Below are 16,485 nucleotides of genomic sequence, written 5' to 3'. Positions count from 1 at the left end.
TGGTTTATCAATCGGTAGGTAACATTTTTGATTTGGGATTTCTGTTGAGAGCAGCTCAAGCTCGAAACAACGAAATGAAAACAATTTCTTGTGCCTCTTTCCGCTCCTTATCTCCTTACAGCTGAGCATGTGCAGAATTTCTTGATTTCTGTTCATTCATAAACCGTAAGCTAAGAAAACATAAATACTCTAACTTTATTGCAGATAGGCAGAATATATTTATGCGCATTTAATCACTGCAATTATTGCACACATTACAAGTTACTTCCCTAGTGGCTAATTTACACCCGTAGACGATCACCATTTGATGCTGAATCGAACGAACAATTTTGCTGTACGCTTTGTGCCACGCACAGGACCCTTTTTCCTGTACCAATCGACGGAAACAACGCAGAAAAAGATATAATCTTTCGAGAGTCTTGTTTTGCACCAATTCTTGGCCATTGGCTGCCAGCAGCTCTACGTCGTAAATGTACGGCACTTCCGCACTGGCGACCCAATCTTCGGTCAACATCAACCAATCGGATCGGTTAATAATGTTACTGTCTTTTGTGTTTCCAGCTTGTTCATTTTTACACGCTTCTCGTTTTTCAGCTTTCTTACTGTCCGTTCCTTGTTTTGGCTCCTTGAAGGGACTGTGTTCTGGAGTGACCCACAATGGTTCATCGATTTCCGCATCACTGCTGCACGTTACTAACTTCTCGCCACATTGCAATTCAGCCTGTTCGGCAACCTCGTTTGGCGGAGCTTTCCGAGCATCAACGCATCGCGTTTTCTGATCCTCTAAACTTGGTGCTATCGATGGTGTACTCCTTTCACGATTCGGCACTGGCAGTGGCGATTGTTTTACTGGAGTTTTCATATCCTCCGCTGACCCCGTCTTGCTGGCCGACAGCAATAACAATTGTCGCCTGAAGTCACGTATCGCTTCGTTGCGTATGTCCTCCGGTAGCGCTGCCAACACCTCCGGATCGAGACCGGAAGGGAATTGTTCGAAGGGTCGAACAGTACCACAACCGGACGTAGGTGATTTGACTTCGTTGGAGAAAAATTTTCTTAATCCTACGTTCGCAGGTGCCGTATTATCACGTCGTTTTGGCGAACCGAATACAGTTCCTGAAGTAGTACGTTCTTTTTTTGGCGTTCGGTAGCTTTCGTGTACCAAAGACATCTGATGTTGTCCTGTGCAACCCCACGAGGTGGAAGGTTGCTGCTGCTGCTGTTCATCCTGCTGGTTATGTGGTTTCATTTCCGCTCTTGAAGCATCGTTCCTTGTCTGCTTTAGTTTTTCGTTGGGCTTTTTCTGCTTACTCTCCGCATGTTGCAGCATATTTTTCAACCGAACCCCGGCCATACCATCCACAGTTTTCCGATCTTTAGCGAACTTGGATATCTGGATGCTAATGCCACGCAGTTCCTTCGGTTGAACAGCGACCGCGCGCATAATTCCAAGCACAGCACTCTCGATCACCGATATATCGTCAGTGTGCTGCACTAGAGATTGCGATTTTGTTACAACATCACACAATCCGTGACCCATAAACTTTGCCGTCTCGATCGGTGCCTCTGGAGAACGAACGAGCAGCTTTACGGTGACAATTTTTCCGCGCTGTCGAAGATCCACTAATCTGCGATGGATTTCCGCTGTTAATTGACGCATAAACCGGTCAACCTCTTGTTCGGTCGAAAACCGTATCCCATAGTTCACGTCTACGGAAACCGACTTTCTACCCTTATCGTACACGAGTGGCCGTTCGTCGATACCCCGAGCGGCATGGTACAGTGTTTCGCCAAACTTTTTCCCAAACTTTGTCTGTAGTTCATTAAGGGAAATTGTTTGCAAATCGGCGCATGATGCGTACGCCATGAGTTTCAAACGAGCGGTCGTGCTGGGACCAACACCTGGAAGCTCGCTGATCGGAATGTCCCTCATGTAACTGTCGACTTTGTCTGGAACGAGCCAATATTGTCCGTTTGGTTTCGCTCGTTTCGTTGCCAATCGAGCTAGCAAACGATTCGAACCGACTCCGGCCGAACAAGCACAACCAGTGGTGGTCGATATTTCGCTTCGTACGAGCCTAACAAAGTCCATCACGGAGATGCCGATCGATTGTACTACCTCGCTCAAGTCAACGAACATTTCATCGCAGCTGACTGCTTCGATATCGAGCGTGTACTTAGCTATCGTATCGTACAACTGGTAGGCCACCTCCTTGTAGCCCTCAAAGTCGTACGGTATGGTTTTGAGCTCGGGACATACTTTAAGAGCTGCGCCAACAAACATACCATTCTTCACACCCTTTCGGCGTGCTTCGTAGCTACATGAGGCGATCTCCGACAACGAATTATGATCATCAATCGACGAAAGGCGCGACTCCTTTGGAATGTCGGGTGTTTTGTTGCGTTCTTCGAACCGCTTATGGTACAGCTCGATCTCTAGAGCACGATTTTGGCCTGGATGGCACGGAACGCGAGCATCCGAGCCTCGCGAGTGTGTTACGGCCACCGGCAGTCCGCGCAGGTGGGAGTGCTTTCGCAAGCCAACCGATACGAAAAAACAATCCATATCAATATGCATAATGTAGCGGCCAGAGGATGCCAGCTTCTCGAACCCATCCCGATCCTGGGCATGGCGGGGTAAGTTTTGGGCTAACCCATCGCGTGCCGGAAATGAGCCGGAGGATTTTTCACGCAGCTCGGCAACATATGCCTTGAAGCCTGCACCGAGGGTTGCGATATGGTGCAGCCGTGAGTTGTTGAAAAATTCTGCCAAAAAGTTGGGATCAGTCGCGGTAAGTGATTGCTTTACTGAGTTTTTGGGCGGTGGTGATACAATTACTTCTTTAACTGTGGTCTGCGCCAGCACACCTTGTTGATTGCTGCTTTCAGTGTCCTGTGCAGCTTTGTTCTCTTGCGTTATACAGGTTGACCCCAATAGACCGGGTGGAAGGATTATTTCTGTTGATTGCATTTCGTTACCCTTTTCGAAGCTGACGGATTCCGAATCGGTGAAATTTTTCAGCAAACCCAAAACATTCAAACATTCTAGTGGACTGATGTCGCTGGCATCGTTGGCATCGGCATCGCTGGCTTCCCTGCTTTTTGTTGCCACTGGCGCAAAGGCCAACTTTGGCTGCGATGGCTTATGTTGTGTGTACAGGAGATAGCGCGTGTAATCAACAATGCGACCATTTTGCAAGCAGTCAGTCACCCAGCGAGGGCTGATGATGATCTCTGACGTGATCGAACGCACCTTCACGTCGGGCAAGACCGAAGCGATCGTGTAAGTAGTGGTTGGTCGTTTGTAGTGATGATATATACCTCCGTGCAGCATCATAATTCGCTTCAGCTCCTCCGCTGATGGGTTCGTGTAGCCGTTTACGAAAATCGATATACCGGAGAACAGGTCGGATTGGCGTTCTGTAACGTTAGCTGCCGTGTGTCGAAACTGATCCTCCAGTTTGGCGATCTTCGCATCCATGTAATCGCCCTATGAATAGGCGATTTGTTAATTAAATTTACTTTATTATTTAACTATGTACATACCCATCCTTCGAAGCCTGTTTCGCTCTCGAACTTCTGCTTGCGTTGCATAGTAGTTGTAATACACAAATGAGCACTTCAAACATTAACAGTAACATTAGTGAACGTTTCTTTGTACGCAACTAGAAGGGCGAGAGCCATATTTTGGAGAACTATCTGCTTTATTTATTTATTCTTTATTCATGCTTTATTCAAAATGTTACTAAGGGACTAAAAATCTGCTTTATTTTGATGAAACGCAATGATACAAAGAGCGCCATTTTTTTGGTACAGTAAAACACACAGTTTTTTGGTACAGTGTACCAAATGTGTTAATGCTGCATGGGCAGCATTCTGTGTGTTGAGGTAATTATTTTTTCCATACAATACTGATAAAAAAAGGACATAACATTATCTACATGATTAAATAATTTTTGGATGGAAATGAAAGGCGTGAATTTTGATAGGGTTTATTTAAAAGCCATTTGTCGTCCAGGTTAGTTGAACCACTACGTTTGACAGCATTTATTGGCATTGATTGTTCTCTTCTCACTCGATGAGATGAGATGATTGTTCGATCTCACTCAGCGTGAGATCGCACTGGCCACGAGCGACACAGCAAACGCGGACAGAAGTTGGTGTTGCGCGAGCTTTTTTATACATTTATACGTACATTCTCGTCAGGTAACGTTGGGGTTTGCAACTCCTTTTGCGCCCGAAGGAGTGTTCGTTGTTTTTTATTGTAGGGAGTGTGTATAGAAATTCATCCTCATCGGCCTCCATTGGTCCCTTCTGGAAGTCGGAATGAGGAAAACGTCAGTGAGACCATCGTAAAAAAACATGTCGTCCACCAAAGAGGATTGGAAGGGAAATAATATCCACGAGACGATTACTCAAGACCAGTGGAAGACACAAGTCAATGGTTAACAATCGGTATGATCGACCTCTTCCAATCTTGGCGTCCCCGTGGGATGTGTTGGTTTTTTACGTGAATATTTTCTTATCGTTCGTGTCTGACGTACGTAGGTGAAGTCGTCGTGTCGTCATTTTTGCGCTTAGAGGGTTGAATTGAGTTTAACAAAGTGAACGGCCTATTGAAAAAACGGTGATCCCTTGTTCTTGCCTACGTAGAGAGAAGCTATAGCTGGGAAGCTTAGCGCTAGCAATCTTGGCGCGATTCGGTCCATGTTTCAGCAAACTTGATATGGTGATGAAAATGTCAATACTTGCTCAATAGTGCTTTTGTAGAGAAATTAGTGGTGTGAGGTTACGTTATGGCGAAAGTGTAGTGCTAGTGCTAGTGGACCAGTGCAAGCAAAGAAAAAAACAGATTTCCTTCAACGGCATAGCTGCTAAGGTAACGAGAATGAAAACACCGTAGCGACAAACCTCGGAAGAGAGCTCTTGCCAGGCGTTGAAGGTGAAAAGGTGCCATTTTGGAGGTTGTTCGTTTTTCCTCGATCCCATGTTGTGCAGCAGGCAGGGATTACAGTTTTGGATTCATCCACTACTTCCTTCCCTTCTTCTTGTTGCTGTTAACGAACCGCCAGCGAAAATAGCAGTATGTGAGTGGTGTGTGTGCGATCGTGAGAGATCGGGAAGTTGTGTTGGTGTACGACTTTGGTGACCGATGAGAATTGAGTGCTTGGAGTGAGCATAGGCTGTGAGGGCTAAAAATGTGCCTACTTTCACAGAAAAACATCGTTATCGTGTTGCGAATGCTATATCGGCAAACTAAAAATAACTGCGGAAATAATCCGCAAAATTGAAATGTTTGTTAAACTAACAGCATGCTAATTCCACGATTAACCAATCGTCGATTTGAAATCTGAATGGAACTCTCGAGTGTCACAAAAAAAAATAGTTGTAAACAACTATGTTTCGCAAAACTTTCGCACGTTGCTATCTGTAGAATAGCTCGAAATTCTTTTATCAAGAAATCAAAATGTTTGTTACTGGCTGGTTTAAGTGATTATGTTTTGAAAAGTCCTAAACTTTTGCTAATTTTTATCGATATGAGATGAGGTAGGGCGCCGCGTGTCATACAACGAAAGCATCAGCAAATCTGTGTTGGCTACTTCAACGCTAACAATAATAGTTAGTTCAAGTTAAAAGATAAAGGTGGTTAAGGAAATAGTTATAGATTTCAACGTTTAAAAAAAATTTGATGCTTCTGAATCGTTGGTTAATGGTAAATCTTTTGTTAATTTCATACATTTTTGCTTACAGCGAGTGTTGATAAAAGGGCAACTGTCGATCAGCAACTGTAAGCACATCAAATCAAGGGGAAGAATCAACAGATATTGATCATACAACAATTTATCCTTCGTCAGTAGTAAAGTGCTTCTAAATAACAAATTAAAGTGCTGTAATCAAAATCTGAAACTCAACCCCTGAACCCTGGTAACGGTTTTTTTTGCGGCCATAAACAGGCGAGATGGAGAGGTGATGCGTACGTTTGCCGCCTATGAGTGGTAGCAGTTATTCCGCGGACCATCGTACCCATGTGTATTTATCCTTTTCCTACACGTGTGCGTGTGCTTGTATGTGTTTATACGCATTCATTCATGCAAAGTTAATAATTTTCTTAAATCTGGAAATAGATTGTATTCCAAATGTTTTGGTATACGGGAAGAAGTGTCGATTGTTCGCCATAAATATGTTTGTGTTTTTTTTCAATTGAAATAGTGTCCTGCGAGAATAGAAGTCAACCGGGAGCCTAGAAGTCGTGGTTTGTGGTCGGAAAAAAGTAGTGCATATAGAAAGCGATCGTAGAAGACCTTATAGAATTGAAAAATTGCAAGTGAACGAGAAAATAATAATTCTAATAGCGCAACGACTAGCGTGACCCGAACAAAGGCATCATGTCGCTGGACAATCGGAACACTTCGGCTCAGTTCAAGCGAGCCGAACAGTTGAAGCGATGGGAAGAATCGGAAATTAACAAAAAAGCCAGCGGCATCCCGAAAAGTCCATCTTCGCGGCGCATCAAGTTTTCGTCTGGCTGCATCTTTCTGGCGGCGTGCGTTGCCGGTGACAAGGACGAGGTGGAATGGTTGCTCAAAAATGGGGCCGATATTGACACGGCCAATGTTGACGGTTTGACTGCGCTGCACCAGGTAAGAAATATGATACAAAACTTGTTGAAGGAGAAACAAGGACAAATGTTTAAATACTAGCGTGTTCAATAAGTTTTGCGCCTCGATACCAGAGGGCGCTGGTAGGAGTCTATTTTTTTGTTGTTGGATTGGTACACTCTTCAAATGAACGTATGTAAGTTTCATTTCAATCGGTCACTTACTTTTTTTTTACAAGCCATTTAGTATCGACATGTCACAGTATTTTTCACAATGGAAAAAACCAATTATCGTGCAGTGATTGAATTTTTATTTTTGAAAGATTTTAAAGCATAGGAAAATTATGAATAAATATTGAAAGTGAATAAGGACTCTTCGCCTTCAATTAGGTGATTAAAAGAGGGGTTTCTGAGTTTAAACGCGGTCGTAGTATTCTTTAAGACGATCCTTGTCAAAAACGTCAAAAAACAGACACAACATCGGAAATCGTAAGACAATACAGGATATCGTTCTCGAAAATCGTCCAATCACTGATAGAAATTAAGTACAAGACCTAGCCAACTCATTGAGCAGTATAACCAATATTTTGACTGAAGTTTTGGGTTCCTGAAAGCTGTTTGCAAAATGAGTGCCGCATTTGCTACAAACGCATTCGAATGCATCTTTGTTGACAACATTTAAAGCGTTTTCGATTGGATAAAGTGGATCTTGTGCATTGAATCATCACTAGGGATAAGACTTGGGTCTATCACCATGATCCTGAATCAAAACAAAAGGTTAAGGAGTGGTGTGAACCTTTTTCTTCGGTTCCGAAACGAGTTCGTCCAGAAATGGCCAAAAAAGATGTTAGTATCAGTTTTGTGGGATGCGAATGGAATTTTGCTAGCGGATTACTTGCAAATTGATAAAACAATAAATTTTGACTATTTTTGTAACATTTTAGGGCAACTGAAAGCGAAAATTCGTGAAAAAAGACCTCTGCAGAAGGAAAAAAACCTCTTTCATCAGGGCAATGCACCCTGTCAGAAGAGCATTTCGAAAATGGCAAAAATCCATGAATTAAAGTCCGAATTGTTTGAGTATCCACCCTATTCGCCAGATTTGGCCCCTAGTAACTTCCATCTGTTTTCAAACCAAAAGAAATCGTGCGCGGAAAGGGTTTTTCATCAAATGATGACGTCATAACAGCTGTAAAAATATTCTGTGACATGTCGATACTAAATGGCTTGTAAAAAAAAGTAAGTGACCGATTGAAATGAAACTTGACATACGTTCATATGAAGAGTGTACCAATATCACAAAAAAAAATCAGATTCGTAGCAGCGCCCTCTGGTATCGAGGCACAAAACTTATTGAACACGCTAGTATGGCCCAGTCCGTTCTTCTAAGATTAAAAAAAAGGACAAATGTTAATCTTATCCTGCTCCTGTCACCATCAATGATTGGTGATCAGAAATGTTTGAAATATTTTTGGGAAAATATGCTTAACAAAAAAACTTTTATACATAAATATCTCATAAATGCAATGCAGTGCGGGTTCATCGACCCGTGTTGTATCCACCGTGGTATCTCGCTGTCCTATGCATGTTGCAAAAGCAGCCAACAGCGAACGTATGCACTTTAAATTTGTTTGATATTTTGTGATGGATGCTGCGACGAAGCGACGGAAGATGGTAACTGTTTGTGTTGTGTCGGTAAAAAAACGTAGCTTTGGAGGCTTTGGACTCAGGCTAGATTTTAAACTCCTAATTGATCAAAATACTGACCCACACATGCATCATTCACCTAAGATTATAAGTAACTATACGGACTGTAGCAAATGATTGTCGGTGAAGGATAAACGATAGTCACATTTTCGAACGAGTCGGTAACTCACCTACACTATTGGAATATGTTGTTTGGTTGAATTTGGCAATGCCATGTACTGCAAGGAATGCCTTTTCTTGAGGGCAATATTTGGATCTTTTCCTTGTTGTTAGGTAAAGATCAAGTGAGGAAAGATTAAAAAAAAAGTCGTCTATAAACGAGCCACATGTTCTAAAGATACAAAAACGATTAAAATTATCCTTATCGAGTAGCTTCCGGTAAGGACCGTCGAAACACAGACATGCGCGACACTCAGTCCCATCAACGGCACACCGCTCGTGCGAGCGATCTACGATTTTTGTGCTAAATTTAGACCACCGAACGCGTGAACGCACTCATCGTTGCGCTCTTGGTTTTTGGTGCGTGTACGGATTATTTCGGTCGAGTTGCTGGCCATGATTCCGGCGCAGCAGCATCATCATGAATGCTTTAAGCAGTTCTTTGCTTATAGAAAATAAAAAAAAATCTGAGAAAATTTCAGAGAAAATCTATAAACCTTTTTACCGGGTGGACCTTCTTCAACCTTCCCGTAAAAACGAACCATTGCAGAGAGCATCAGAGATTAACATTGTCTCTGGTGCAAGCTACGACCGCTCGGCGGTTGTTGTCCAATTAAAGAAGAAAGAAAAAAGGTCGGCTAATATGAAATTAAAAATTACTTCAAGTGTTCAAAAATTCTTCTACATCAAGAGTCTAAGTAAGAGTAAGAATCGCATACGAGTCTTACGAAATGATTAGTTGCAGTCTTATTGAATTTATCTAGACAAATCAATCATCTATAATAGTTTTTTTCATTTTCTTATTAGAAATATATCTATCTTGTTGGTTACTATTTAGGACCAATACACATTTTCTAAGACGAGCAGCATCTCCAGCATCAGACAGTGGGATCGGCCAACTGTACCCTGGCAGTGTAAATCAATACAAGCTCTCTTGGGCATTCGGAGAGCAATAGAATGCGACTGGATTCAGTTCTACGCACAGTTTTGCGGTTTTCGCTGTTCGGAGCTATCTGCTTCCACTAGAGGAAGTTAGTGGTTTTACGCTTAACGCCTGCGCACGAAGGACCAAAACGGCCAACTTCCACTGGGGCGAATTGAACGTAATTGGATCATAAAACACTGTTTTGGTCTCAGGTATGGTTCTACCATACACTTTGAAATAAAATATTGTGTTTTGATTACTGTTTTTCTCTTTTCCGTTGTAATGCCGAGTTTTCTTTCAGAGTAGAAGGAAACGCAAGCACACTTCATCGCAACTTTTCGTGTCCGCTGGAAGAGCGGCAAACGTAGAAAATAGAACGGGGGAATTATCATCCTAGGGTTGCGCCTCATACGTACCATTGTCTACCTATATTAACCGCAGTCTCGACTTACGATCCCCTGTCACTATGTGGACGGTGCTCTCCTCTCACCTGCAGTTGAGCTTCTAATCTCAATCTCGTAACCAGGTTACCGAGCTTACCTTCGCATAGAAATCAGTAGCGTTTGCTGGGGGAGAACACATTGCAGAGGCCACAGGAACTGGTTGATGGACCTCTAGGCGAAACGATCGCAAAGTAGTGCTTCGAAGCTAGTGATGCATTTTGCGGTTCGTAGAAGGCTTGTAACCTGTGTGCGCAATCCATATGACAATCAGTGTCAAAACAGAGTATCAAGGTTTGGCCTGAACACCGTACTCGCTTGTGATGGGATTCTAACGATAAGCAGAGAAGTCTGTTGACTGAGTTGTGCTAATCAAATCCAGATGCTAGAGCTTTTGATCATAATTAAAAATTTAGAATTATCGACTATATATTACTAAATGCTAGCCAGGAGTGTTTCTGTAGGGTTGTAAATTATTCTCAGATAACGAAATCCTTCCAAATCACCAATGTGAGCTTCATTTTAGACTTTAGCCTAAAATTTTCAAGCCTTTTTACGTATTACTGTTCAAAGTATGAGAAATGTACCAGGTTGTTCAATAAGTTTCGGGCCTCGATAAGAAAAACACAATTTTATGGTTAGACTATACACTTCATTATTCGGTATAGTCCCCCTGAACATCAATACACTTGTTCCAACGAGACTCCAACGCTTGATTTTTTTAGATCTGGAAGCAGATTGAAGTCGCTAGAGGCCAAATCTACCATGCGAAGTTTAATTCATGGAATTTTGCTATTGTCAAAATGCTCTTGTGGCAATGGGCATTGTCCTGATGAAAAACGATTGTTTTAAACGAAACGAAACGATGCTAACACCTTCCTGGCCGATTTCTGGATATGAACTTGTTTCGGAGCCGAAGAACCAGGTTCATACCACTGCCCAAGGCCCAAGTCTCATCCATAGTGATGAATCGACGCATTTTATCCTTTCGAAAACGCTCTAAAAGTCGAAAAAGTTGCATTCAAATGTATTTTGTTCCATTCTCAGTGGATGCGGCATCCATTCCACATCCACACTGCATTCTGAAACCCAATACTTCAGTCAAAATATAGCTTACATTGCCCAACGAGAGGCCTAGGCCTTGTACTAAATCTCTTTCAGTCATTTGACGATTTTTTCGACAATTTGACGATTTTTTCTACGATTTTTCAGGTGTTGTGTCTTTTTTTGGACGTCTTTTAATCGTTTTACATTTACGAAAATTTTACAAATACGGAGAACAACCAAAAGTAGGCGTATAGTTTCTGAAGCTGTAGCAATGCTCGTGAAGTTGCTACGTCAAAGAAGATTCGGGAAGATTTAGGACCCCAATCATGCATAGCGTTAGCAGTTCTGCTAGTGGTAGCAGTAATCTTTTGATCACCTTTACTTAGTGTCAATAATTAAATCAATTAAGTGACAACCATCACTTCTTATGATTTATGAAAGAAAACAAGCAAAACGAATAGCTGGTGGTGCCAAAGGTCGCGACGCGTACAACTTCCTGGGTGGCCACCGCTGCTTAACGTACTTCTCGGTTGCGCCATTTTGGCCGAAGCTGAAAGCCGAAATGAAGGACAGTGACAGCCGACAGCGACTGCCTAGTTCTTTTTTTGGCTGCTCAAGATTATCAACTTCTCGCTGATAGCAACAATTCTGGGGACCGTTCGGGAGACATCAGATTGATTGGATCGCCACTATCGCCTGCTCTACCGTCTTTGGGTGTTGAATTTCGGAGATGCTCACAAAACCTCGAGCACCAAAAATTAGCGACTGCTTTACGTCCGTCCCGGCCACCGCTTTTCCCATGTGACCGTAATTTATCTCATCCACCTTAGTTTTCTGGTTACTTCTTGTGAGCATCTTTCCAATGCATCTTGCGAATAGGTCGCACATACCGCTGCTTATTTTCTGAGCGCAATGCTCTGCCCTCCATTCTGTATAAGATCTGTGGCAGAACTGTCGACGATCGTCATCATGTTACGGGTTGCCATACTACGCCACCACCCCATTGAAGAAGCTCTTGTTTCAAACGGCCTTCGGTGTTGTGTGCGCCTGTATTTTGTATGTAGATAGACTTTCTGGTTGCGGTATCGTTCGGCGCGATTCTAAAAATACATTGAGCCGGAAAACTGTGCGTGTTCTTTTCTGTCTCTCGCTCGTGTGTCGTCAGTGTTTTGAAAATGTTTCATTTTTTAGCCTTTCTAAGACGCGCGTGCTATTACTGTTGCTAACTTCTAGAAGATCGTCGTTTTTCTCGCACAGTGATCAACGTCCTCATCTCACGCGGCAGTGTTGCGCGCAGTAGAAAGTGAAATTACGGCTGCAGTACGAACCTCCTGCCGGGGCCTAATTTCAAGGGATCACGGTTCACAGAATTAAAATAATAATTCCTACTATAAGGTAGAAGTTTTTTTACGGCATTACGACTTGAATAGTATGACATTGATAATCTTCTACAGGGTGTTTCATTAACGATACATGATTTCATTTGGTTAAAAAAAAAAATGGCTGAATATTTTTTAATGGTTGAACATTTATTTGAAAGGTTCATGCATGACATTTATGTATAAGCACTTAAGGCCTTAGTTAGCTTCAATTTGTGAAGCCACAGGCGAACAATTGTAAATAAATAAATAAAAAAAAATTAAAATATAATTTTGGTTGCCAAAAATTGGGAAATATGAAAAAATTTATTCCCAAAGTGGAAGGTCGCCAAATCAAAAGCCCATTTCATTCAAGCTAAGAGATGAATGATAGGCCATTGCGGCTTAAAGTCTCTATAATTCATTAAACAAACAATAATTCAAGCTCATTTCCACCTCGGTGGCTGTGTTAATAAGCAGTATTGTTGTTTGGAAAACCCACATATCGTACAAGAGAATCCAATACACCCACAACGAGTGACTGTTTTGTGTGGGTTGTGGCTGATTGGTTCTTCGGTGAAATTGAAGCTGAGAACTTGGACGGCATTTGGTTTCAACAGGACGGCGCTACGTGTCATACAAGGACAGCCACAATCGATATTTATGTTATGCTAACAAACCAGCAACTATTGACAACTTCAAGACCAAAATTCAACTTGCAATTGCCGAAATATTATCAGATACAATAGAGAATGTACTAAAAAATAGGTCGACCGCATGAGCTACTGTCAAGCCAATCGTGGTTAAAATTTTTTACCAAAAATGTTTTACATAAAAAAATGCCATGAATCAACCTTTCAAATAAAAGTTCAAGCATGGAAAAATATTAAGCCGTTTTTCTTTTATAACCAAATGAAATCATGTATTGTTAATGAAACACCCTGTATATCTTAAGATGGATGTTTGTTTGGCTTTGTATACCGCTTTTTCTCCAAAACTACTGAACCAATCCGCTTGAAATTTTGCACAGCGGAGTTTTGTGACCCTGGATTGTGAATAGGAAAGTTTGACCCTCCCAAACCTCCGGGGAGGGGGGACTCCCATACAAACGTAACATAAATTTCAGTACAATTCGGGTTGTTTTCGAACAAATACAACCAAATTCTCCAAGTGGGTGTTCTTGAGAAGAAGAAATGTTCTGGAGAATGTTTAAAACCTCTGCCCTCTTTACAAAGGGGGTCTCCCGTACAAAATTTCAGCAAAACTCGGATAGTTTTCAAGTAAGCCCGATCATTTGGAACGGAGCCCGATCATTTGGAACAGAGGAGCAACGGGAAGCGAGAAGGGAAGCCAATCGGATACATCATGAGGAAGTGCGATCCTCTGAAACGCCGGATAATCGAGAAATGAGAAGGGAAGCTGATCGGATACAGGAAGGAAGTCCTTTGAAACGCCAGATAATCGAGAAATGAGGATGAAATGAGGCGTGGCAATGCGTGCCGGGAACAGCTAGTCTATATATATAAAAATGGTTGTTTGTCTGTCTGTCTGTCTGTACCGCATTTTCTCCAAAACTACTGAACCAATCCGCGTGAAATTTTGCACAGCGTAGTTTTGTGACCCCGGATTGTGAATAGGAAAGTTTGACCCTCCCACGCCTCCGGGGAGGGGGGGCTCCCATACAAACGTAACGTACCGTAACGCCCATACGTTACGTCCAAACGTTTCAAAGCAAATCGAACCAAATTCGGCAGATGGGAGTTTTGGGGAAGGGGAAATGTTCTGGTGAATGTTTGAAACCCCTCCCCTCTTTACCCTTTTTGTTTTAAAGGGAGAGGGGCATTCCCATACAAAATCTGGGTTAATGTCAGCAAAGCTCGGATAATTTTCAAGCAATTTGAGCCAAACTCAGGTGGTGCGAGTTTTGACATGTATCCAACGGGAAGCGAAAACGGAAGCCGATCGGATACGTCACCGGGAAACGGAGGAGTAACGAGGCGGGAAGGGAAACTGAACGAATACGTCACCGGGAAGCCCGATCGTCTGAAAAGTAGGAGTAACGGGAAGCGAAAAGGAAGCTGTTCGGATACGTCACCAAGAAGTCCTCTGAAACGCCTCCCAATCGAGAAATAAGGATGAAATGAGGCGCAGCGACGCGCGCCGGGATCTGCTAGTTAATTATAAAGAATGCTGTTTGAGGAATGTAAAAGTTGGGCGTGTGGGCGACGATGTGATCGTGTCAACATAGAAGGGCATTATCGTTACTTTGTACCAAAGACAGTTGTTTTGTGGTACGCTTGCATGTGGTGCACCCTACCCTATACCCCTATTACTCTGCAGCAAAATATGTGTTTGCAATTGTTGAGAGCAATACCGGCGCACAAAATACCTTGCTCACGTAATACTCTCGCTGTGCTCAAAATGGCCGCTTTGCTTTAATTTGGAAAAGGTGATACATATTTAGATCCTGTTTTGGAGCGGTGCTTAGCAATAATTGTGTCCGTTCGTGTCCTAGTACTAGCAAGCTTGTGGATTCTTGATTTTCTTAAGATTTAAATTCGAGGCTCTCCTTGGAAAGACGAAGATATCCTCCGCGTTTTAAAGTTCTCGTGTTGTTTTCATTAGTATACGTACCTCGCCAAATGTTGATGCCGTTATCATCATACCTTCCCGTTGATGTCGTGGGCGATGGATTGCTTCGGTCTAACGGGATGCGGTCTTTTGGTCTACGTAAAAGATTTGCCCAACATTGCTTCAACGTACATGTTCCCAAACACAGTTGGTGGTTTTGTAGAAAGTAAGGAAACAAAAATGATCGCTATTAAATTGTTTGGTACTCTTGGTGATGGAATCAGATGATTAAGTTATATCACATTTATTGCATATTTTTATGGCAATGTTTGCTGAGCGAACTATTCTGTTAGAGTGGCCGGCGAGGAGAATGCATTGTCGTAACTTGTAGTGACAAAATCTCAGTCGTAACTTGTAGTAGTCTTAACAAATGAAGATATTTTCTTGGTTCATTCATTTCAAACGCATTACGTATAATTACTGTTGACATTTGTTGGATAGTGCTATATTTATGTATTTACTTTTCAAGTTTACCATACGTCAAACGTTTATGCATTGAAACTTTAATTGCTATTTAATTTATTTTTTTGACAATGGTTAAATGATGTGTTGGCAATTTTCCTTCTCGTAGTTCTAATAATGTTTGGTATGTTTGTAGCCGAGCAGTAAGTTTCATGGATACTTTATACACTAAAATACTTCCTTCATTATCATGTAGTACGTGTAAGATGTTTTAACAAGCTAGAGAGAAAAAAGACGCAGAGAGAGAGCGAGTTAAAAAAGTAAAAAGAACATTATAAAAATGTTTTTGTTGGCAGCCGTCGATGAAAACCCGCATACCTGAGCAAATGACACTATGTTGACGTTGTAGAACTTTCCCGCCGTAATGGTCGCTTTTCGGTTTGAGGACTGCAAGATGATACGCTGTAGGAATTGTTGCACCGATCGTGGCTCGTTGTACCAATTATAGGTGCTGTACGCAGTGTGGCTGATCATAGCATTCTTTAAAATATAATGTTTATACAGCAGACTGCTAGAAAACGTTTACTAACAGAAGATATCGGGCTTTAATATGGCATACCTCTTCTGTAAGTCGATGGCCAAGGTATGAGAAGCACCACATTTCAATGACGATCGAGAACATCAGCACCATCACGTTGACCAGATTTAAGTTTGGATTACGGGTAATGTAGTAAAGTAGCAAACCCCACAGTAGCAAACAGCCGAGCGATTGAACAAGCAATATCAGGCGCAAAATGCTGTCCAGAAGCGAGGTACATTGGATCGCGGTGAGATGTAGCTCGATGATGTCCACCAAATGGCGTTGTCCACCAAATGCCCCAACAGGCGCTGTGGACGACTTCTGAGCGTACTCACGCAGCAACCCATTCACTAGTTGATAGAGCAACGTGTTGTAGCGAATAAGTATGAAAAGCATTCCCTTGAACCAAAGCATAATGGTTGTAGACACGCAGGCCGGTATGATGCACAAGGAGTACAATGTGTAGTGCAGGATGTTATGTCGAATATCTAGTCCATGAAAGTTTTGCACCAAAGGTAGGATGAACTCCACCGTTCGATTAGTCGAAGAATTCACTCCGTAGTAGTGCAGCACATGCTGTGGGTAGTTGTACGCCAGAGGTACGATGTTGAATAGGACCGCGTAGCAAATGTTCAGCT

At 42.3% G+C, this 16,485-nt stretch overlaps 2 protein-coding genes across 2 annotated transcripts in view; one reads left to right on the top strand and one right to left on the bottom strand.

Annotated features, from left to right (window-relative positions):
• Positions 1-229: 229 nt before the first annotated feature.
• On the bottom strand, positions 230-3,671 carry LOC128278918 (DNA repair protein Rev1). The gene is made up of 2 exons (XM_053017642.1): positions 3,547-3,671; positions 230-3,490 (listed from the first exon to the last, which is right to left on the bottom strand). The coding sequence occupies exons 1-2, from the start codon at positions 3,592-3,594 to the stop codon at positions 230-232; spliced, it is 3,309 nt and encodes a 1,102-aa protein (XP_052873602.1). The 5' UTR covers positions 3,595-3,671.
• Positions 3,672-4,170: 499 nt separating this feature from the next.
• The window catches only part of LOC128278917 (protein phosphatase 1 regulatory subunit 12A), a 55,705-nt gene continuing 43,390 nt past the window's right edge, over positions 4,171-16,485 (top strand). The window contains exons 1-2 of the mRNA XM_053017641.1: positions 4,171-4,206; positions 6,211-6,641. Of these exons, the coding sequence (XP_052873601.1) occupies positions 6,387-6,641 (255 nt within the window). The 5' untranslated portion in view covers positions 4,171-4,206; positions 6,211-6,386. The remainder of the gene's footprint in view (positions 4,207-6,210; positions 6,642-16,485) is intronic.

The sequence above is a fragment of the Anopheles cruzii genome, chromosome 2, assembly GCF_943734635.1.
Source record: "Anopheles cruzii chromosome 2, idAnoCruzAS_RS32_06, whole genome shotgun sequence".
NCBI lineage: Eukaryota > Metazoa > Arthropoda > Insecta > Diptera > Culicidae > Anopheles > Anopheles cruzii.
Note: the sequence above shows the minus strand (reverse complement) of the source record. Positions and strands in the feature narration are given on the sequence as shown.